This window comes from Heloderma suspectum, chromosome 3, assembly GCF_057233095.1.
Source record: "Heloderma suspectum isolate Gila_16-S chromosome 3, 16-S_ref, whole genome shotgun sequence".
NCBI classification, from domain to species: domain Eukaryota; kingdom Metazoa; phylum Chordata; class Lepidosauria; order Squamata; family Helodermatidae; genus Heloderma; species Heloderma suspectum.
The window spans coordinates 329,451,324-329,473,293 of NC_139460.1; the positions used below are offsets into that span (position 1 = coordinate 329,451,324).

General features: G+C 48.8%; 1 protein-coding gene across 15 annotated transcripts in view; it reads left to right on the forward strand.

Moving 5' to 3' along the window:
• The first annotated feature begins 773 nt into the window (after positions 1 to 773).
• OPA1 (OPA1 mitochondrial dynamin like GTPase) overlaps positions 774 to 21,970 on the forward strand; it is a 76,357-nt gene continuing 55,160 nt past the window's right edge. For 2 of the 15 annotated variants that reach the window (XM_084847836.1, XM_084847841.1), the window contains exons 1-7: positions 774 to 882; positions 5,275 to 5,590; positions 7,672 to 7,768; positions 9,233 to 9,340; positions 10,435 to 10,488; positions 11,194 to 11,261; positions 16,795 to 16,905. In XM_084847836.1, coding sequence (XP_084703962.1) covers positions 854 to 882; positions 5,275 to 5,590; positions 7,672 to 7,768; positions 9,233 to 9,340; positions 10,435 to 10,488; positions 11,194 to 11,261; positions 16,795 to 16,905 — 783 coding nt within the window. In that variant the 5' untranslated portion in view covers positions 774 to 853. The remainder of the gene's footprint in view (positions 883 to 5,274; positions 5,591 to 7,671; positions 7,769 to 9,232; positions 9,341 to 10,434; positions 10,489 to 11,193; positions 11,262 to 16,794; positions 16,906 to 21,970) is intronic. The other 13 variants (XM_084847842.1, XM_084847848.1, XM_084847838.1 and 10 more) reach the window with 9 other exon arrangements.

The following is a 21,970-nucleotide window of genomic DNA, read 5'->3' on the forward strand; positions in this document are numbered from 1 at the left end:
TGCTGTTGCATTCTTTCCGGCTGAACATCAGGAAAAACGTCCTGTTAGAGCAATACGACAAGGGAACCCATTCCCCAGGGAGGCGGTGGGCTCTCCCGCGTTGGAGGCGTTCAAGACGAGGCTGGGCAGCCACCTGCCAGGGATGCTCTGGCTTGGACTCCTGCGCTGAGCAGGGGGCTGGGCTCGAGGGCCTCGTGGGCCCTTCCAACCCTGGTATTCTATGATTCTGTGATCTGAAGCCGTGGGAAGGCAGCAGAGAGCGGGGCGTCTCCGGGGCCACGGTCTGTGTCACCCACCACCGGCTCCTTCAACGGGGAGGCCGCAGCGGGGAGGCGGCCGCTTTGGCTGTGGCGCGCAGGCGTGAGCCGGCCCCGGCACCCGTGCAGCCGCCTGTCAGGCACCAGGCAAAGGCCTTTTTATGTTCCCAGGTCTTCTGGGCTGTGCTCCATTTCTGCTGCACATGTTTTTGGGCTGCTTTCTTGCATGATCGGAAACCACGGCGGCGATTCTCAACCGAGGGCCGACACAGAAACAAAGGAACAAAACAAGGAAGGTGGGCGGCCTTCGGGCAGAGCCTGTTTCGTCTGAGCAGCGGCAGCCTCCGGGATCTGTCCCCCCGCGAACACCGCCGCCGGCACCTGCGGGCCGCCCCGGCTCGTCCTCCCTGGCCAGCGGCCCCCTTGCGGAGGCGCGCGGGCCGCACTGCCGGGCGGGCGCCCCCTCCCGCCCCGGAACTCGGCGCCGCGCCGGAGCGCTTTGGCTGCCGGACCGCCGCGCGGCGCCGTGCCGCGGCCCGGAAGCGGCAGGACTCCGGCGGCGCGGCTCCGCGGGCGCGCGGCCTCCACGCAGCGGGATGTGGCGAGCCCGGGCGGCGGCGGCCTGGTGAGCGAGCGCGGCTGGGGCTCCGCTTGCGAGGGGCGCGGGCGCGGGGCGCGTCTCGGGCCCGAGCCCCGCTCTGCCGGCGGAAGGCCCCGCCAGCCCTTGGGCCGGGCCGGCGGCGGCGGCGGCGGCGGGCGGGCGGGCGAGGGGCTGTGCTCCGCCCGCGCGCGCGAGAGCCGGGCGTGCTGCTCGCGGCGGGGCCGAGGCGCGGGCTCCGGCGGCTCCGCCGTGGCGGGGCGGCCCCCGCCGAAGGCGCTGCGCGCGAGGCCCGGCGGGGCAGCTGGGCGGGCGGGCGGCCGCTCTCCGCGGCTGCGGCCGGCCGCTGGGCCTCGGGGGCGCCCCCGCCCGCGCGGAGCCGCCCTCTCGCCGGGCGTGCGCGCGGAGCGGAGAAGTGTGCCGCGAGCCGAGCTAAGCTGCTGGGCCCCGGGGGCCCGGCCCAGCCGCCCTGCCTGAGGACGCCGTGACCTGCCGCTCCGTGGCCGCTGGTCGTGGCGGCTCTGCGCTGCCTGCGGGCCAGCGACGCCTTGCCTCCGAGCGCCCGTTGCTGGGCAGCAGCAGGGGAGGCGGCTGTGCCAGAACTGGCCCGGGACATGTTGCAGCTTGCGGTGAAGGACAATGGCCGCCCTCCCTAGAGGCGGGTCGCGCGGGGAGTGGAATCGGCCTACGATCCATCTTCGCACCCTTTCTAAAAGCCAAGGTAGCAGGGCCAAGCGTAGTTCTTAAGGGGGCGTATTCCACGAACTGAGGGCAGCGCAGGAAAAAGCCCTTGCAGATGTGCACCACAGGCGAGCCTCTGTGGGTAATGGTGCCTTCAAAAGGGCCTGTCCTGGGGAGTTTACGAGCCAGGCAGGCTCAAAGTGAGACCGGCATCCCATTGAATTGAGCCCGGAAAGTGATTGGCAGCCAGTGCAGGTCTTTCAGGACAGGTATAATATGGTCCCGATATCATGCACCAGTTAGCAGCCTAGCTGATGCATTTTGTACCAGTTGAAGCTTACAGACGCTATTCAGGGGTAGCCTCGGGTAGAGTATATTGCAGTGGTCTAAACGTGATGTAACCACTGCCTGGATAACTGTTGCCAGATCAGACCGGCTTGGGAAGGGTTGCAGCTGGAACACCAAGCATAGTTGTGCACTCTCTGGAAAAGACACTGATGCTGGGAAAGATTGAAGGCAACAGGAGAAGGGGACGGCAGAGGATGAGATGGCTGGATAGCATCACCGATGCAATGAATATGGACTTGAGCACGCTCCGGGAGAGAGCGCAGGACAGGGAGGCCTGGCGTGCTATGGTCCATGGGGTCACGAAGAGTCGGACACGACGACTGAACAACCAGAACAACAACAAAACTCACTGCCGCCACCACCTGAAGATCCAGGGACAGTGTAGGACCAAGGAGCATTCCCAAGCTGTGGGCCTGATCCTTCCGGAGGAGTACAGCCTCTTCCAGAGCAGGTTGAGTGCCAGGCCCCGAGGAGCCAGGCTTTTTTCTGACCAACAACAGCGTTGTCTTGTCTTGGTTTAACTCTGGCTTATTCACCCTCAAGCAGCCCATTATTGAACCAGGCAGTGCTCGAGGGTTTTGACGGCTTGCTGGGTGACAAAGGGCCATAGAGCTGAGTGCCATTAGCGTTGGTGGTACCTTACTCTAAAGTGCCAAATATCTTTACCCAGTGGTTTCAAGTAAATATGAAACAACATGGGGGACAGGATAGAACTGTGTGGGACACTGTAGGCCGAAGGCCATGGAGCCTAGCAGTAATCCTCCAACACCACCTTCTGGACATGGCCTGATAGAGAGGGCCAGAACCATTGGAAATCAGTATCTTTGAGGCCCAGCTGTGCCAGGCAGCTTAGAAGGATACCACGTTTAATAGTATCAAAAGCCACCAAGAGGTCCAGGAGAACTAATAGAGTCGCACTCCCCACATCCAGTTCTCGGTGTAGGTCATCCACCAAGACAGGGATGGGCAACTGTCCAAGCCAGCATAGCCCGTGGTGAGGGATGATGGGAGTTGTAGGCTAAAACATCTGGAAGGCCATAAGTTGCCCACCCTTTCACCGAGGCAACCAGAGCATTCTTCGTAACTCAAGAAACCCTGAAAGCTTTGTCTAACCTTCTCTTGCAGGCCTCCTAGAAACAGTTTCGTGGTCCACTTATTACTGCACTTTATTGTTTATGCAGTAGTGTTATATCTTCAGATGAGAAATTGTACCATCTAATAGTGCGAGTCATTGTCATTATGGGCTCATTTACCCTGTTGATCATTCCTCTAATGTCATATATGCTGTTGCCTACCACTGACACCCATCAGCATTCAAGATAACAGTCCCTCTATAAGAGAATGAGGGATGCAAATTGAATGGTAGAAACGGGAGCTTGCAGAAGCCAGTGGGGTTAATCTAGTTCGGGGATATTGAACCTCTGGCCCGCCCGGGGACCCAGTCTGGTCCTCCAGGGTTCCCCAGATGGTCATCATGTTTCCCCACTTTCGCCGGTAGTTCAGTTGTTTCCCGGCTTTTCCGTGTTTTTCCCCCATTCTAAAAGGTTGAACTGCCTCCCCTGATGCTTAATTGCTGGCAATAAGAGCTTTAAGGTAGAATCTGCTGGGGCTTGGGGCTCTGCCCCTTTTTGCTTTCAGCCCTGACCACTGTTGGAATGGGCCCAAGAGCTTCTCTAGAACTGAATTCAGCCTTCAGGCTGAAAGAAGTCCAACACCCCTGACCTAGTTCATCTATCCTGAAGGAGTGTTTTCAATTTTCTATACTCATCTTTTGCAGCTTGGAAACGGAAGCTGTGAAATAGTGATGTGTTCAATGCATCCTAGTTAAGTTTGTAATGAGGAATTTAGATCCAGGTCTCCCAAAGCCCAAGAGCCTCGTGTGGCACAGAGCGGTAGGCGGCAGTATTGCAACCGAAACTCTCCCCACAACCTGAGTTCGATCCCAGCGGAAGCCGGGTCCCAGGTAGCCGACTCAGGTCAACTCAGCCTTCCATCCTTCCGAGGTCGGTAGAATGAGTACCCAGCTTGCTGGGGGAAAGGCAGTCACGACTGGGGAAGGCCATGGCAAACCACCCGCTACAGTCTGCCATGAAAATGCCAGCATGAGCAGCGTCCCTCTAGGGGTCAGTAATGACCCGGTGCTTGCACAGGGGGAACCTTTCCTTTTCCTTCCTGCCAAAGCCCAGTGCAATGCTCCCAATATTGGCTTTCTTGCGTTTCTGCAGCGATGAACTGGTTTAAAGGCTCATTCATCAGTCCCATGTCACCTGTTTAGTTTCTTCCAATACATAACTAGAAACCTGGGAAGCTGCCTTCTACCCAGTCAGACCACCGATCCATCTAGCCCAGTGCTGTCGACGCTGGCTGGCAGCAGCGGCTCCCCAGGGCTTCAGGCAAGTGCTTTTCCATCCCTACCTGGAGATGCCGGGGATTGAGCCTGTGACCTTCTGCATGCAAAGCAGGTGCCCTACCACTGAGCCCAGCCCCCACTAATTAAAAGTTAGTGCTCCAGTTTCTGTGGCCAGCTCTTTCATCCCATTGTATTACTCCTGTTGCACATGTGAGAGTGAAGGGTTTAAGCAATGTTGCAGTCTCACTTTAAAATGGGGGAGTTTGGAAGAAAGAGGGCTGCCTTGCCTATTAGTGCTTCATTTTCATCTGTGTTTGGTTCACTCTTCACCTGGCTTGAAACATCGTATACTGTAATCTTCACTTTCAGGATACGTAGCAAAACCACTGGGTGTGTGTGCCTCTTTCTCAAGTCTGGTGTCCTGCGTGCAGCAGCTCTGCAGTGATGGTCTCACTGAAGTAGTGACTTGCACTGTTCCTGACTGCTTAGGTCCTAATAGCCGCTCTGCTGCTGTTAGAATGTGGGTTTCAGCATCTTCTCTTTATACTGTGTAGCCACCATGAACATAGATGATCTTATATAACAGTCACCTACTTGTTTCGCTGTAGGTTCAAGTTGCTGATCACCCCAGTCTGTGCTTAGTGAAGGTTTGTGAGGACAGTGACCCAGGGTCTGTGTTCATGAGAAGGAAGCAGATAATGGCTTCAGCACAGATTCAGAAATCACCAGACATGTGCCATGATGGCCGTATGAATTTGCCCTTACTTGTTGGGGCAGCAAGCTTTGGGGCTGGGGCCGTTTGTGTGTCGTTCAACATCCACCCCTTGCGACCTGCTTCTGAAGGTCCCATGCTGTGTCCTGGATCATCAGGGGGTGCCCAGGGGACAGCTGTGGCAGCTCAGAGCGGGACGCTGAAGGGAGGACCGCCCTTTGAGGAGTAGCCTGCGGGTGGGACTCTTGGCGTCTGAGCCTTGGAGGAGCCTGGAATCCTGACTAAGGCCAGAGCTTTGTGCAAATAAGCTTGCTGTCTTCTCCTTCAGCAGTGTCTGTCAAAACCTAGCAAATGGGACCTACGGAGCAAGAGGGAAGTCGACGCTGCAGAAGCTGCATCTTGTTTCCCGAAGTATTCATCATTCCCGCTATCCAGTATCCAAGTTCCAAAGGCTTCCGTCACAGATCTCAGTGCAGCACTTCTCCACTCTTAATCATCTTCCCTTGCGCAACAGCAAACTCCTTGTAAAGTGTGGATCCCAACCCCATAGGAACTTTTGGCTGGCCAGAGTGGCATCAAGGCTTCTGAAACTTCGCTATATTGTCCTAGGATCTGCTGTTGGTGGTGGCTACACAGCCAAAAAGGTACTTAGTTCTACAGTAGCAACTGTTCTGTGTCATCTGCTCTGTGTGTTGCCTGTTCCTGAAACCGGTACAGTCTGGGGTTGTCCTTTGAAGAATTAATGATTTGGCAGTGGAGAGTACACAGCTGTTTTATCCATGGAGTGGCCTTTCATCTTATGAAGCAAGTCTTACACAAAACATAAGTGAGAGGGGAGCAATAGCGGCTTATAAAATTACTAACAAATATCCCATCAAATGGATTGGAGGAATAAGTGTTTTTCAGGGAGGGAAAGTTCTGGTCTTCACTTCTGATCTCACTCCTTTTTGCTCACCTTATATTAGCCCATCCTCTCCCTTTTCACGTGCCTCTCCTCGCTCCAGCCTTCTGTGTTGCCATCTTCTCATTCTACCACTGGGGAAAAGAGTTTTCAGCATGGAGCTGGATGTCTAGAACATCTAGTTCTGTTTCTCTAGGCCAGCCTTGCCTAACCTGGTGCCCTGATTGGTCTACGACTCCCAATGGCCATAGCCAGCATGGGCAGTGGTTAGAGATTATGGTAGTTGTAGTCCAAAACATCTGGAGGGTACCAGATTGGGGAAGCCTGCTCTAGGCTGTTGCAGTTTTGACTTTTCATCCTCAGTGATCTTAGATGCGATGGTAGGAAAGGGTACCTGGCCTTCCTTCTGCTCCATGCCAAAAGTGGATAGAAGGGGGAAAGCCTTTGGAGTGATGCTGCTGTTTCCGGGGACGGGGGGCTCCCTTAGGTCTTGTTAAGTGCAGTTGCGGCAGCACTGAATGGGACACACCGAATGAGAGCAGTGGAGTCATGAGCGATGTCAAGAGGTTAAAGGCCAGTAGAGAAACCTTATGTTTTCTCTCACACAATTACGCCCTGAAACTGAGACATGTCAGGATTAAATCAGGAGGGTAAGCAGGTTATGGAACTCCTTGCTCCAGGCCACTTTGGTGCAGATAGCATAAATGGTTGTTAAAAGGATTAGCAAACACTTAGTCAAGGGCTGCTAGCTGTGATGGCCGAAAGTGTACCCTCCATGCCCTTGCTATCCTTGCTTGCCAGTCCTCTGGATGGACAGAATGCAGAATTACCTGGCTTTCCCAGCCTCAGAGTTCTCCATGAGGGCACCAGCACCCATTGCATGGAGTTCGCCACATCCCTTTGCCCTCCCCCTTCGCAATCAACACACTCCAGGAAACAAGGCTTCAGGCTCACTACTTTATTAGTTAATGACTAGCTTCTTTACCAATGCAGATTTTAGGAAACTCTCAGACTGCAGCAAAACAGCTAATCCACACATCTACAAATGTCAATAGAGGAATTTCAATAGAGGAGCCGAAGTGGAAGTTAGAGAAGTTTCCAGCAGTCTGGGCAAGAACTCCTCTGCCAGACTAGCTTCGCAGGGATGCTCCTCCCTTAGGATGGCTCCCTCCTTTCATGAGCGGCCAACCTGGTGGAGCATCTGGGCTCCACCTCTAACTTTTCCCGCTTCACTCTGCAATGGACCCTAGCGTCCCTCAAGTCACGCCCCTTGCTCTCCTTCTCGTCTGAATCCTGGGTTCTCATGGTGGAGGAATGGGGGGGGGGCATTCAGGCTGAGCCATCTGTGCATCAGGGTCTTGGAAAGAAGGCCTTACCTATCTGGGCTCACTTGGGAGGGTGCCTCCCACTGTTCTGGCTGTTCCCAATCTGAATCTGAGCTGCCAGACATCTGCACGCTCTCGGATTCATTCCTGGCAAGTAACAGGCCAGTTATCTAAACTGAGTTGGGTCCCATAAAGTCAGCCCCAGACTGGAAAACTCTGGGATCCCAAGTCAAGGCTCCTTGCTAGCCTCCTCTCAGTTAACGTGCACCTCCTGTCAGTTCTGTCTGTGAAGCTCCCAATCTCAAAGACAACTTTTAAAAATGAGTTGGCAACAGCGGCTTACTTGGTACATCAATATAATGGACCAGACTTCACAGGGGTTCCGTGGCAAAGCCAGCGGAGGGGAGGGAGTAGATGTTGCAGACGTTGCAGTTTTGTCTTATTCATCATAGTAACTAATGCCAAAGCTTGCTGATACCTTTCTGGCTTTTATTTTAAGACATTTGACCAATGGAAGGACATGCTACCTGATCTCGGCGAGTACAAGTGGATTGTACCTGACTTCATATGGGAACTTGATGAATATGTCGACTTTGGTGGGTGCTTGACTTTTGTTGTGCTTCTAATGTCAAATTCATGCTGAACTCGAATATCAGATATAATGAGGAAAATGCATAATGCTTTTTTCTGGAAAAGCTTCTAAGTATATTTCAGAAGGCAGTGGGCAGCTTGTTGGACTGCAAGTCCCATAAGCCCTAGCCAGCATAGCTATGGGGATCATGGGAGTTGCAGTCTAACAACATCTGGAGGACCACAAGTTGCCCACCTTTTCCCTAAAAGACATTATACAGCAACAAAACATGATAATCTGATCAACTTTAAAGCAGCAAATAAAAAAGAACAAATTACTTTTTAAAAGGGGGAAGAGAGAGGAAACCATGACAAAGACAGAATGATGTCCCTATTGATAGATCAGCCTTTCCCAACCTGGTGTTCTCCAGATACTTTGGCTTTCAACTCCCCTCAGCCCCAGCTAGCATGGCCAATGGTCAGGAATCCTGGGAATTGAAGTCCAAAACATCTGGAGGGTACCAGGCTCATGGCCTAGTGTAAGAGGTGTGCTCCTGACTCCTGGGCTGGTGAGGCACTCCTGGGCTAGGTTTGCCACCAGCTGCCACATAGAACTGCTGCCCTGCTCAGGTTCAAGGAGGGGTGTTGCCCATTCTCAGCCTTCCCCCGTGGAGCAATTCTGCAGCGTTTCCCCAGCTGAGTCGGTGCTTCCTGACCTGTGTGTCTTGGCTCCCTTTTTCCTTGGATTTCACCCTCTGATTGCTTCACTGGTTTCAACCAGCCTCCTGCTGGTCTCCCCATGATCTTGCTCCTCTCAAATAGGATGCCAGGGAAGCCAAACTTTTCCCCAGTTTGGAGGAGGAGGGGCTCCAAGGAGTCAGTCGTGCCTTTGGAGGGGAGGGGCTCCAAGGATTCAGTTGTGCCACAGCTAGGCACATTCCATGTTTTGCATGAGAAGTATACGGAATTGGAATCGACTGACTTGTTGCCATCTGCTTAGAAACAAGCTTGGACTTGCTGGTGCCAGCAGCAGGCAAGGTTGGAATAATTTCAGGAACTTGTTTGCCCAGTGAGCAGACTGGAGGTCTAGGTTCAACTATGTGACATCTCTGCAGCCACTACTGTCCCAGCCTCATTTTTCCCTTTGTGAAAAGAGTTTCAGCAACCCGCCTCACAGGATATGTTAAAAATTGTAAAGCGTTTGCCTGTGAAGTGTATTTAAAAGCTGACCGTGGGCCTTGAAATACCCACACAATTCTTTCTTTGTGCCCTTAGAGGACTTTCCATGTATCCTTACAGTATGGTGTTTCATTTTAAGAAATAATATGAAAATCTTCTGTAATAGTACTATTTGAAATGTGTTCCACAAAAGCATAATCTTTCAGACTTGAAAGTTGAATGTAGCAGTCCAGGTTAAAGCTGAGGTGACAGTCGGTTATAGTTCCCAAAATCCAGAAGTGACCAATTCTCTCCCTGGCCTCTTCTTCTAGAAAAACTTAAAAAAGCGCTTCCTGATTCAGAAGACCTTGCTAAGCTGATGCCCGACTTTGACAATATTGGAGAGAGCATCAGGTCACTGACGGGTTTCGTCACACCTGGTAAGGGCATTTTTCACCGTGTTTAGTAAGACAAGATATGTAAACTCTGCAAAGGAACAATTTTGTAATCTTTCAGTCCTCTTAATCTTTAGTGAGTTGAATAAATTAATTGACTTAATGATTTTTAGGCTTATTGGTACAAGTGAGACCTGCAACGAAATGTTGCAGTGTGAAGTGCTTCAGAGTTTCAGCCAGCTAGCCTCTCCCAGGATACTCCATTCTCTGCTGGAAGAGGTGGCTTTCTTTCGACTCCTAGTTCAACATTAGGTGTCAGGGCCCCATTTTGGCTTAGCTCAGTTCCTGTTTGTGAGCATGTTTCAGCTGACAAATCTAGCCCCTTTTTTTTACTGAGCATCGTAAGTGTTTTTGTTCTTTGTCAGCCAGCATGTGATCCTTGTGCCCCTTTTTACAATGTACCCTTTCTGATGTTTAACATGATTTGGGGCTGAATTATCACTTCCCAATATGCATTTCCACCCGAAATGGTGAGTTCGTTCCACATAAATGTGAACGCGAAGATCTGAGCCTGGCACCATGCATGGGCAGGGGCTCTTCTGGTTTCCTAGTGGCTGCCAGAGACTTTCCTACTCAGGCACAGCATTTGAAGCCGTTCCCATCATATTGCCCCTTTCTCACACTTCCAAGGCTCTGCCTATCTCACCTTTCTTGTTCTAGGATTAGATGGCTTCTGCCACATGGTGCTAGAATGCAGCAGGAACCAGGCAGCCATCTCTCCCGATAATCTTTCAGTACTATTTGCATTGTCTTTACCAGTTGCTCTTTGCATGGGAGAGCGGTACGGAGCAGTAACTCTGATTGGGCCTGAATGGAAGGGATGTACTTAGAAACCAATGACAAGTAGATGAGACCCTCCTATGCACTATAGGTTTTTAAAAATTGGGATGTAATTTTAACCTCACTGTGAATTATTTTCACCCCACCTGTCTGTATCTGTTGGCATACCATGTTCGGGAAGTTTGCCATTGTGTCTGTGTGGCCCTTGCAGTGTATGAGACCAAAGCGTCTCGCATTTGCTTTGCCATTTGTTCATATTTATAATTTTTATTTCCCCTTTTTTTGCTGGTTTTCCACAGGTTACAATTTGGTTAGTGAAGTCATAGGAGCTTCTGATCTACTTCTCTTGTTAGGTGTGTAAAAAGCACTTTTTTTACTGTCCCTTAACATTCCTCCCCTTTCTCAAAAATGGTAATTTTAAAAAATGCCAGCAAGAATAGAAGGGAATAGTTTCATCAGTTAAGATGGAATAGTTTTTATGATTTCGGAACACTGTGGAGCCGTTCTCGGTAAACTCAGTTCTGCGAAGTAGGATGGCTCTTTTTTAGTATTATACATTGTGTTCATTCTCTGTTTCGATTGAAGTAAACAGAATTCCCAAGGAAGAGTAGAAGATCAGTGCTTCTTGTGCATCTTTCATTTAAAAAAACCAGTTGCTTGCATAGAGACAGATACTTTGCTGAAGAGTTTGGCAGTCTGCAGAGTGACAGATGGCAGCCCTGTCCCTGCCATACCGAGGCAGCCCCTTTGTGCCCTCCAGCCTGCCTCAGTGGTGGGCATTTCAGTGCTCGCTCTTGCTCCATCAGCAGAAATGCTACAGTGCCCTGGCCATTTTGAGTACTGGGCTGTATGTTCGTTACCTCAGCAAATAGGTAGATCTGACTATATTTGTGCTTTAGGAAAGAGATCCTTTTAGAGAGATTTCTGTATCCCAGGGGAGAAACTTGAGCTGATTAAAAGAAAGGGGCAGGGACAACTTGTTGCTTAACTCATGTGGTTGTCTTTGTTCTGTTCAAATTATGTACCACATTGTGTGAGTCCTTCCTCTTCCTTCCCAGGCTCTTCAGGGGATACAGCATTCAGGGCTACAGACCAGGGGAGTGAGAGTGAGAAACGGTACAAGAAGGTAAGCTGTGAAGAAGACGCGTGTGTGTGAGCCAGAAACAAACACGGGCAAAGGAGAGACTGAGGCAGGGGTGGGCACTTCAAGGCCCTCTGGTACTTTGCCCCAAGCCCCCATCAGCCCTAGCCTGCACAGCTAATGGTGTGGGAAGATGGAAGGTGCAGGCCAAAACATCTGGAGAGCCACAGGTGGCCCACCCCTGGACTAAGGTTTGGGCATGCTTGCTCTCTTTCATGTCGGAAATCAGTGGAATACATCTGCCTGAAAAACTCAGGCAGGCAAAGTTAGCGTACAGTGCAATTTTTAACCTTCCATGTCTAAATCTTAAATGTCCAAATAAGCCACCTTGAGTCAAGAAAAATGTTGTTTAAATTTCTAATGCGTCAATCACTTCCTGATCACAAAATATTAACTTGTGTATTTCAATTTCTAACATGCTCCATTTTTCAAATGGGTAACTATGCTTTAAAAATGCAATAATAAAATAAGGTATTTTACCAATTAAAATACCAAAAAACTTGTGTGTAAGCAAACTAAAATGACTTCCCATTTAACCCATGTTGTTCAATGCCAGCCTAGGCAAGGTGGGCCTTTTAGCACTCCCAGAAAGGGCCCAAGCTCAGACTTTGTTGAATTTCTGGAGGAAGGGAATTCTACAGTTATCCTTAAGGTGGCAGCCTACACCAAGCCCAGGAAGGGTTTTTTTTTTTTTTTTTTGCTGCTTAGCCTGAATGCCAGAAGATCAGAAGAAAAGGGAGTAGGCCAGATCATGTAACCCCACATTCTCGAATGTCCCAAACAATTAAAAAATGCCCCCAAAGAGAGAAGGGATTGTGCTTTAGTATTCTTCAACTTTGCAAGGGGGGTGGGGGTGGAGGGAGCCACATGCTGGTTTCTAGAGCTGCACTGACCTAAGAGGAGGCAGGTTGGTCTGGTCTTTTGCATGCTTGACCTGTGTGTGCGCGTGTATGCCAGTATACTTGAGAATGAATTATCCAACCAGCCAGGAAGTGTCCACTCTTCTGAACAAGGCTTTGCTAAGAACCAGGGGTTGAAAGCCACAGCAGACAGATCCTCTATAGCAAAGTCAAAGCATATGCACTAAAATGAACATGGCTTTCTGCGTCAGCCCCAGCATGCATGGTCAGTGGTCAGGAATACTGAAAGTTATAGTCCAAAACATCTGGTGGGCACCACGTTGAGGAAGACGGGTTTAGGGCCATGTGTACTATGTTTGAGGCTTGATTCTTTGGGATTCACGTTTAGTGCATCAAGTCATTGGGACAAGTAACAGGGCACCACCTCTGTGCAAGTTTCAAGACTGATTTGTATAGTCAGATTGAGTTTATTTTATACCTGGATCCTCACAAGATGGACTTAGCCCTTTCCAGCCTTCTGCAGGACTCTGTAGCCATTGAGTAGCCTGTGACACTTCATAGTTTACTTCTAGATTATTCTGTTTTTAGTAAAACAGCAAATAGCCCAAATAGCTCCACTCGGTTCTTGGTTTTCTGGATCCTCTTGGGCTTCCCACCCCTTCATCTCAGTGTCTTAGCATTCAACTGGCAGGGCAGGAGAAGGTCCATGGGCAAAACAGGAGAAGTGTGCAGTGAGAATATATTATGCTGGCCTCACTCTGCAGGCAGCTGCTTGTGTTGGTGCTGTAGTCCAGATGGGCCCAGGATCAACATGGGCTGAGCCCAGGCCTCCGCATGCTGCACAGGGGTCTCCTTGGGCAGAGGAGTAGCATCGCTGGACTTGACTGGACTTCAGCGTGGGGCTGCCCACACCCAATGTGCCTCCTGGCAGTTTACCTGATATGTATGTCCACAGTATCATAAGAAAACACAGCAGCTGGGCCAACAGAGAATTGCACAGGGGCAGTGTTGAGGGCGAGGGGGGCAGCAAGCATCCTTATCGAGAGCAAGATCGTAGGGCAAACCCTGCAGAATGTTTGTGACTGGGTAATCACTTGTTTTGCTTTTTAAAAAATAACATATCCGTAGGCATGCAAGCACAGTTATCTGTATAGTCTTTTTTACAGTATGTCTGCTAGTGCTGTATCCATATGTGGAAAAGGAGGTCTGGTTTTGCTGTCAGGAGACTGTACTGCTCTGCATTGAAGTTTTTATATCTCCCCTTTTTATTTTAATCTTGGCAGCTGCTTTGAATACCTTTCTGGCAGAAAAGCAGCTTTAAAATACCTATGTAAATAAATATAAAATAAAATGTTATTATGACTGCATTTTGACAGTCATATTTCTGAAATTAGTGCAGTTGCAGTTAAGCAATTGTTCATTGACCTGCAAGGTTGCTTAGGAGAAATTGCCCTGATAAATTGGCCCATCAAAAGGTCAAATATACCTTAAATTCAAGTGATGTATCTGAGTTGTGATTCTAAATGGAACAGATAGCAAAAGCCCCTAATATTTTTTTTAGTCTTCTATGAAGCAAAATCACTCCATAGATCCTTCTGTACCGCAGGTGGCAACATGTGGCACCCCACCCACTTTTTCTGCTGCCCAGCTGATCAGTGCTCAGCTGAGTGGTGGGGTAATGATCGCTGTTCCCATTAGCAGTGCAAGGACAGCAGCATTCATAGGTGTCCTGTATTGGCTGCAACAGACCCTGATTGAAGGGGCTTACCAAAAAGCAAGGTAACGAAACAGGCAAATGTTCCAATGCACAAATGGTTTCAGTCCAGTGGGGCTCAGGCTAAAGCAGGAGAGGTCAAGATAGCAGACAAAGGTCGAAGCGCAGGCAAGCGGTCAGATACGTGGGAGCAGGCTAAGGCAGGAGTGGTCAAGATAGCACGTAGAGGTCAAAACACAGGCAGTCAGATACGTTACACAGTCCAGAAGCAGAGTCCAAGGGTCAGTAGCACAGAGTATCAATCACAGGGCAAGGTCCAGGAGGCAAGGTAGAAGACGGTGCACCAGAAAGAATAGCATTGTTTCCAGCACTGGCTAGATAGACACTACACGCTTTTATCACCAGGGCCTGCCAACCCCCACCCAGAGCTCAGCTGCAGTACATTAGAGCTGTCTGGCCAGAGCATTACTCTTGAGGAATTGCTTTCTCCTGAGGAATCCTCCTTTGCAAGGGGGCACTCCTTCTCACGGGAGCCCCACTAGCCTGCTGCTTGAGGTGAAAGGGGTTGCTCAGCCTCTGCCTCAGGGCAGAGTCCCCTCCCCTGGCAGGGATGGGCCTGCAGCCATCTCCTCTGAGGTCCCAGGGTCCTCCTGGTCTGGTGACAGTGACTGATCAGGGGGCTTTCAGTTTCTGGGAGCTCCAGCTCTTCCTCTGAGGAGGATTCCTCCTGTGTGGGCATGACAGTATGGGTCGTGGGTGTGAGGGGTACTTTAACTCCCCCGCCCAGCAATCCCAGTGTAGCCTTGATTGCTGTCTCTTCACTGCTAATAGCTACAGTGCCTTACTCGTAATGAGCGCTCCATAATAACCGAAGTAACAAAAATGGAGATGATATGCTGGCACTGAGAAAAAGAGTTGAGTGGTGAACTTTAAATTTGCTCCTAGGTTGTTTGTAGAGACATGTGTTTCTTCCAAAGGGAAAGAGGGAATAATATTTGCTGCCCAGAGGAACTCATATATACCTCAGTCCAGTGAAACTTAGTGAGTCATGAGCACATGGCTACCTTTCTCTGAATTGCATTCCTAGTCATGGGAGAAAACTGCATTTTGGCTGCCGCGCTCATTTATTTATTTATTTGATTTATTTATTAATCGCCCATCTGACTGGTCACCCAGCCACTCATGTGCTGTGGTTGCTCTTTGCCAGCACAGGTAATTTGAGAATGCCACCATCGCCAGTGCTTTTGATAGGGTATAGATTGTATGATGCTGCTGAGGAATTGCACCTATTCTCATTTTACCAGTGGACAGTCTAGTAGCCCCATTCCTCTGGTTTTTGAGTGAGATGTTTACATGCTTGGTCCCCATAAAATGTTCTCTAGCTTACACTTGTATTCTGCAGATACATAGCTGCCATTTTCCCAGTGTGAAACTGCATGATTCATGTTTTCACTCGACATTGTGCCCAGCTGATTGGGCTAATTCTGTTGTAGCACTTTCTCAGTCACTGGCAGTCTGGGACTTTGCACTAGGGAAGCAGCAAAAGAGGATGGGGAGCATGGATTGCTGCTGTACCTCAGAAGTCTCCTCGAGAATGGCTGGCTCTTAGCATCTTATAAGAAAGGCTGTGCACCTGTCATCTCATTTTGATGGACACTTGGAAGGTCTTTCCAAAGCCCTACTGAACTCCAGAACTGTTGTTTTCTTGAGAAAGCCAGCCGTTACGTATAACTGAAATTATGCATATATAGCCATTTGAATGAAAATGTGATACTAATTAGGCATGCACATGAGTGCACACGCTGAAGCCACTCTTTATTTTCATCAGCCCATTCCTGTCCCTTTGTGTTTGTTGCCTCCGCTTGGGCCTTTAGTGCCTCTTCTGGCCAATGAGGTGGATAAATTAATTCCAGGATCTTCTTCCAGCGCAGAATATAAGTAATGGACACCTAGCGAGGTTTATGCAGGTGACCTCAGTAAAAGTCTATACACAAAGGTAGAGCTGTCACAATAACGTTATCTGATTTTTGATGACAGGGAGTATTAATGGAGGAGAGGTTCTCGCTCAGAGCAGCCACCAGTGAAGCAAAACTCTCTCTTGTAGTGCACCAACACAACTAATTTTGTAGTGCAATAAGAATTTGTAGATTCTGTTTATAATTCCAACCATTTCAATCATATTGGGTTTGATTATGCTGCCACTTTCTGTTTTAATGTATCTCCCAGTGGTGTGAATTTAAATTTCATGTGTAACTTCTTGTTTCTATGCTTTTTTGTACCATGTTCCTTGGTGCTCCACTTCTAAAGTAGTTTTCTAGTCATATGGCTGTTTAACAGCATTCAAATGAATGAAAATTGTACATATTTGCACAGCTTGGGTCAAATGTTTTGTGTACATCTGTGGCATAACTGAGTTGGCGTGAAGATGTGCATTTTTAGTTTAAATGCCATAGGCATGATCTTGGCATGTGAGAAGGGAAAGCTTTCCATATTATACAAAGCTTTTTGGTTACTGCATGGGGGTGGATTAAGCTTTAGCACAAGTGATAATTTTCTGGCAAGTCATAAATATGAAGTCTGGTGCACTCAGAGCAGAACTGAACATTTTCAGCGCTCTGCAGACGACCCCCATTTTCATGCTTTATGTCTCATATTTCTATGGGCATCTGTGACAGCTGTCAGGGGGGACCTTAATCCCTTCAAAGCACATTTGTCTTGACCCAGCAGTTTAAGGCTTCTTTAACTTTAATTCTTAAATGTTCCTAAAAAACAGACGCTCTTGGCATGTTGGTTTCTGTTCAGCTCCTTGTTTTTTTTGCTGTTTGAGCCACGCCACTTGTTTCTTTTCGTGCACATGTCTTTGTGTTGCACCCTTTGGTTTGACATTATTGCTCCCCTCACCTCCATTTTTTTCCTTCTCCTTCTTATTGTAAACTTGCGGCAGGGTCTTCTTGGCGAACTCATTCTCTTGCAGCAGCAAATCCATCAGCATGAAGAGGAGGCGCAGAGAGCCGCTGACCAATATGGCCCAGGCTCTTCCCAACAGAAACGAAAGGTGATGGCTTAAAAACAAAATAAAGGCACTGGGTGCTGTGTAATTCTTCTTTGCCCAGCCCCATCTAATCAAACTCTGTGATTTGTTAGCTGTGAATGAATCCCTGATTGAACTTTGGTTATGGGCCCTAGCACTGATCTTGGAATGCATTATTCGTAAGAGCACCAATAATATAATTGATTCAGCTTCCTCATGGCACTGTGATTTATGTGGTTTTAATTTTGACCACAAAAATGATGTTGATTGTGGGAAAGACCTGTACTCGACTATACTTCAGAACTTTCTGCTAGCTTGTATTTGACTATCCAGAGGGGGACGTTTATCTATGCATACCTCTGTGGGCTTTCTGAAGTAGCTGGCTGGCTACTGGAAATGGGACCTTGGTCTGATCCAGCAAGGCCCTCCATATGTTCTTAAGGCTCTATGTTTTGAGCATGTAAAGCAGAGGTGGGCTTCATGTGAGCCCTGCAGCCCCCCCAGTGCGCCTCGCCCAAAATTCTTTTTTTGTTTTCGCAAACAAATGGCACCTGGAGCTGCCGCAGCATTCCAAAAGGGTCAAGATTAGCTTGCAAACAAGCTGATGTTAACACTTCAGGCGCTCCGTCGCAGCTCCAGATGCCATTTTGCTTTTATTTTTTTAATCCCCCCCTGCCGCCGCCTGTTTTGGGCACCCGCAGGGCGGGGGGAGCTCATGGGAGGACCGGGGAGATGCACAAAGACGGCCCCCAGATCTCCCAGAGTTGCCCACCCCTGATATAACACATTCAGGGCAGCTTTTTAATAAAGGCTGATTGGTTTGCCAGTTAGTATGATCTGCACAGAATGTAACATCTCCCTCTGAGAGCAAGAGGAGAAGTGCAAGTTCATGGCACAGTGACTGAAATGTCCAGCAATGGCCCTGTGAGACAGGTGCCATTGTAGACCCACTGTGAACAAGAGCAGGAGGATGGTGTTGCACTCATGTCCTACTTGTGGTCTTCCTAGAGGCAGCTGCTTGGCCACTGAACAGGATGCTGGACTAGATGAACTTTTGGTCTGATCCAGCACAAATCATCTTGTGTTCTTCTCAATAGAAGCAGCTCTTACGTTTAGCTGTGAATCATTACGTGGTGATTTGTTCCCTTTGTTATGTTCGGAATCCCTGTCTCCCTTAAACATGTTTTGAGCAGCTTTTCAGCCATAAAAGAATCTTGGGGGGAGGTTAGGCTGCACACATGGCTTGCCCAAAGAACAGGATTGAAGGGCAGTATAAAATACTTAAAATACATTATTTATTATATGTTATTTATTATTACACCTATATCCTGCCTTTCCTTCAAGGCGCCCAAGGTGGCATACATGATCCTCCTCTTCTCCATTTTAACCTCACAACAGTCCTGTGAGGTAGGGTAGGCTGAGAGTCAGTGACTGGCCCAAAGTCACCCAGTGAGCTTCATGGCCAAGTGGGGACTAGACCCCAGATCTCCCGAGTCCCAGTCCAGCACTCCAACCACTACTCCACACTGGCTCTCTAAATGACTAAAATTCAGTAAACTTCGCAAATGAGTCGGGATGTAATCCTCAGTTTAGTCTAGTCCAGGCCCAATTCTACTTGCTGCACCCTGCTCTGGCAGGGTTGTGGGTGTATCAGTGAAAATACCTTAGTGCAGCCATTGAAAAGCACCTTTCTCCTCAGTATAAGTAGCCAGCATATAGAGATCCCAGGCAGCTAAATACTTGATGCTGGTTCCCACCCTAGTTAGGTCTTTGTACCTAGACTTTGATCCTGCCTCCTATACATCTTTCTTTAGTGCCTCAGAGTGAAGGGAGAGAGGGAGTTGCCCAAACTCCCTGCAGTGTAGTCAGGGAAAAACAATTGCCCGGTAGACTGCCCCCCCCCCCCCACCACACACACATCCTCCTCAGCCTGGCCAGGAGCTCTCAGGCCTTTCTGGACACACTTCGGTCCCAGTAGGCGCCCTCTTTGTCAAGCCCTCAGGCCTGACGCTCTAGACGGTAGCAATGAGCCAAGCAGAAGGCTCTGAATTTACTGCTGAAGTTTACTTGGAAGAAAGCACACACAGCTCTAGAGGGAGAAATGCAGTTTATGTACGTATATAAAAAGGTGAATGGGATAAAAAGATGGACAAGAATCAGAGAAAACCTTTGGAACAATGCTCCGTGCAAAAATAGCAAAGCCATACCTAACTGTCCCCTAGACATTGCCTGAGCATGGGTGTCCCAAGAGGACTGGGCCCCATCCATGAACCAAGAGCTGACAAGCCTGAGAGCAAGCTGGCACAGGGAGATGGAGTCAACTGGGCAGCTCCAAGCCTCTCCCTTTCATGCTCAGAGCCCCGGCAAGGCAGAGAAGGTTCCAGGGGGCTGATTGCAGGCTGCTGCAGCGTCTCAAACCCTGCAACGGAGGGGGGAAGGTGCACACAGGAATGTAGCTGAGGTCATTCAGTCCCAGTTAACTGGGTCTTACTCTGGCCTTGAAGGCTGGAGCTGTCTCGAGATAACAAGACTCACAGGCACAGGTGGTTACGCTGCGATGTGCCATTTCAGCTTAGCCAAACGGGGTGGTCACACAGTTTGAGCACAAAAAGAAAACGGCGCTCTCAGAGCAAGGACAAAACTCTTGACGCTCGGAATTTGAAATATCTTTCCAGCCCAGTGAATGTTGATGAATTTTTGAACATAGTGGTGGAATCTGGAACTGGAATAGTGAGGAAACTCAGAGTTGGGTGGGGAGGGGAGGCTCTCTGACAGATCCAAGGCCACGTTTGCTTGCTTGCTTATTTATTTAATTCATATACTGATTACCCTATTAAAATATATATATATCTAAGCAGTTTACATTAAAATACATTAGTGGCTGGAGCAGCAGTAGGTCTGTCGGGTTCCTGCCTTGTGGAGACAGAATGTGCTGGTCACGCTGCCTCATCACAGCCGCTGCGTGACGCAAACAGGCCGGATCTGTCTTTGGAGATATTTCTAGGAACGTCTTGCCTTGGCCATGTTTAGATGAATGCCTGGGGAGGCTGCCTCTTCCACACTGGATGGGAGCATGAGGGGGCAGCGGGGGCTCCTCGATGGTGGCCCTGGCACTCTAGACTGCCCCCTTTTTAGACAAAAACAGGATCTTTTTCCTAACATTTGTTAAATCTTTCGCTCTTCCACTACTTCTAATGACTGCACGTTCGAAAGATGTTTTTAATTAATTGTTTTCACAGTTGTATTGTGATGGTATTGTGTTAATTGCTTTTGAGCTTTCCTCAGGGTTCAGTGTGCAGAAGAGCAGGGTATAAATGTGTTCAACAACAACAGCAACAAAATAGTTGTATAGCCACTTCTTTACTTCTGCTTTGCATATAAAAGCTTTGGCCATGATCATTGCATATAAAAGCTCTGAATATTTTTATAGCCTGAAAACATCCCCTCCTGATGTAGAGAAAAATGTAGTAACCCACACATGTTAGCCAATGCTTGGCATGTTAAATGATCCTTTGCCCCCAAGGATGTCTCTGGGTCCAGAAACTTGCTTCCTTCATCTTGTTAGCAACCCCTCCCAGCGACCTCCGCAGAATCAAAGTTTCTGTCCTAGCTAGTATCTGCTTTACGGAAAGAAAGGCAGTGCCAGAGACTCCCAGGTGCGTCCTCCTTTTCTGGTTCTTTCCATGAGGACAACAAGCACAGAAATCATAGAACATAGAGTTGGATGGGACTTTGCAGGTAATCTAGTCCGACCCAGGATGCAGTTACCACAGCCGTCCAGCCTCTGATTTAATACTCCCAGCGGAGAGCTCACCACCTCCCAAGACAGTCTGTTCCACTGCTGAACAGTTCTTACCATTATAAAATTTCTTTTAATGGTTAGCTGAAATATGCTTTCCTGCCATTTCTACTCCTGCCCTCTGGAGCAACAGAGCAAATCTGCTCAACCTTCTGCATGACAGCCATTCAGATATTTGAAGACCACTGTTGCATCTCCCTGTTAGTTTCTCTTCTCCAGGCTAAGCGGATCCAGCTCTTTAAACTGTTCCGTATAGGATGTGCTTCCCAGACATCTCACTGTCCTGCATCAATGCATTGTCCAGCGTCTGACTGATCTTTCTGCAGGTCTCATAGGACCAGTGTGCAATTTCTTAGACAAAACCAAGGCAAGCAATGTACATAGAAGCACTTACTCTGATCTCCTGTATGTGGACAAATTGTTCACACAGCAAAGACAGTGGATCTCCATTGGCCAATAGTGTACATTGAGAGCCCCTAGGAAACAGGAGGGTGCAAAAATATTAAGTTTCCCTGCTTGTGTATGTGCTCTTTAGTCATGCTGGACAATGTGCTCATCACTTGCATTAAAAATTATATGAGAAAATAATTGGCTGAATTGGGACCAGCCAACCAGTTCTGAGGCTGTTTGAGAATGCTAAGGCAAGAGTGCCAGCTGTATCCATTTTGTTTGCAATGTCTTGTCATTACTGATGAAACCTGAGCCTTTTAAGTGCAAAAATATGGTCAGAATGTCGGGTTTGAAGTCCATTCCTGTTTCAAGCAGTGCTGCTGCTTGACCAGTTCCGCGGTTGTTGTCTTTGGGAGAATTGCTAGCCAGTGACAGCTCATCTGAAAGCTGACGTTCTCCAGCCCGCCTGGAAGCGCTGTGTTGCTAGCCACGTTGCAGCCCCTGCTCTGGAGGCAACACAGGCGCCCCCTCGTCTTGTGCTGGCTGAATGGCATTTGGAAGCTTGCAGATCAGGAGTCTTTCCGTGCTGGGAGGCCTCTCGCGCCTTCCTGTAACATGAAATGGCTGTGGCCTTGATTATCTTTTCTGCCGTAAAAATGGATATTCAGTTCTTCTCTCTTTTTTTCAGTCAGCATTTCAGAAGTTTTAAAAGGAGATTAATTCAAAATTCCTTTCCATAAATGGAGCAGAATTGGAGAGTTTTCCATATTGTACCCTTAATTTTTGTGAACCGCCCAGATTGCTTCAGCTGTTGGGCGATAGAGAAGTGGAGTGAATGAATGAATGAACGAACAAACAAATGGTTTACAGTAAGATTATTTCATCCCATGTTGTTATAAT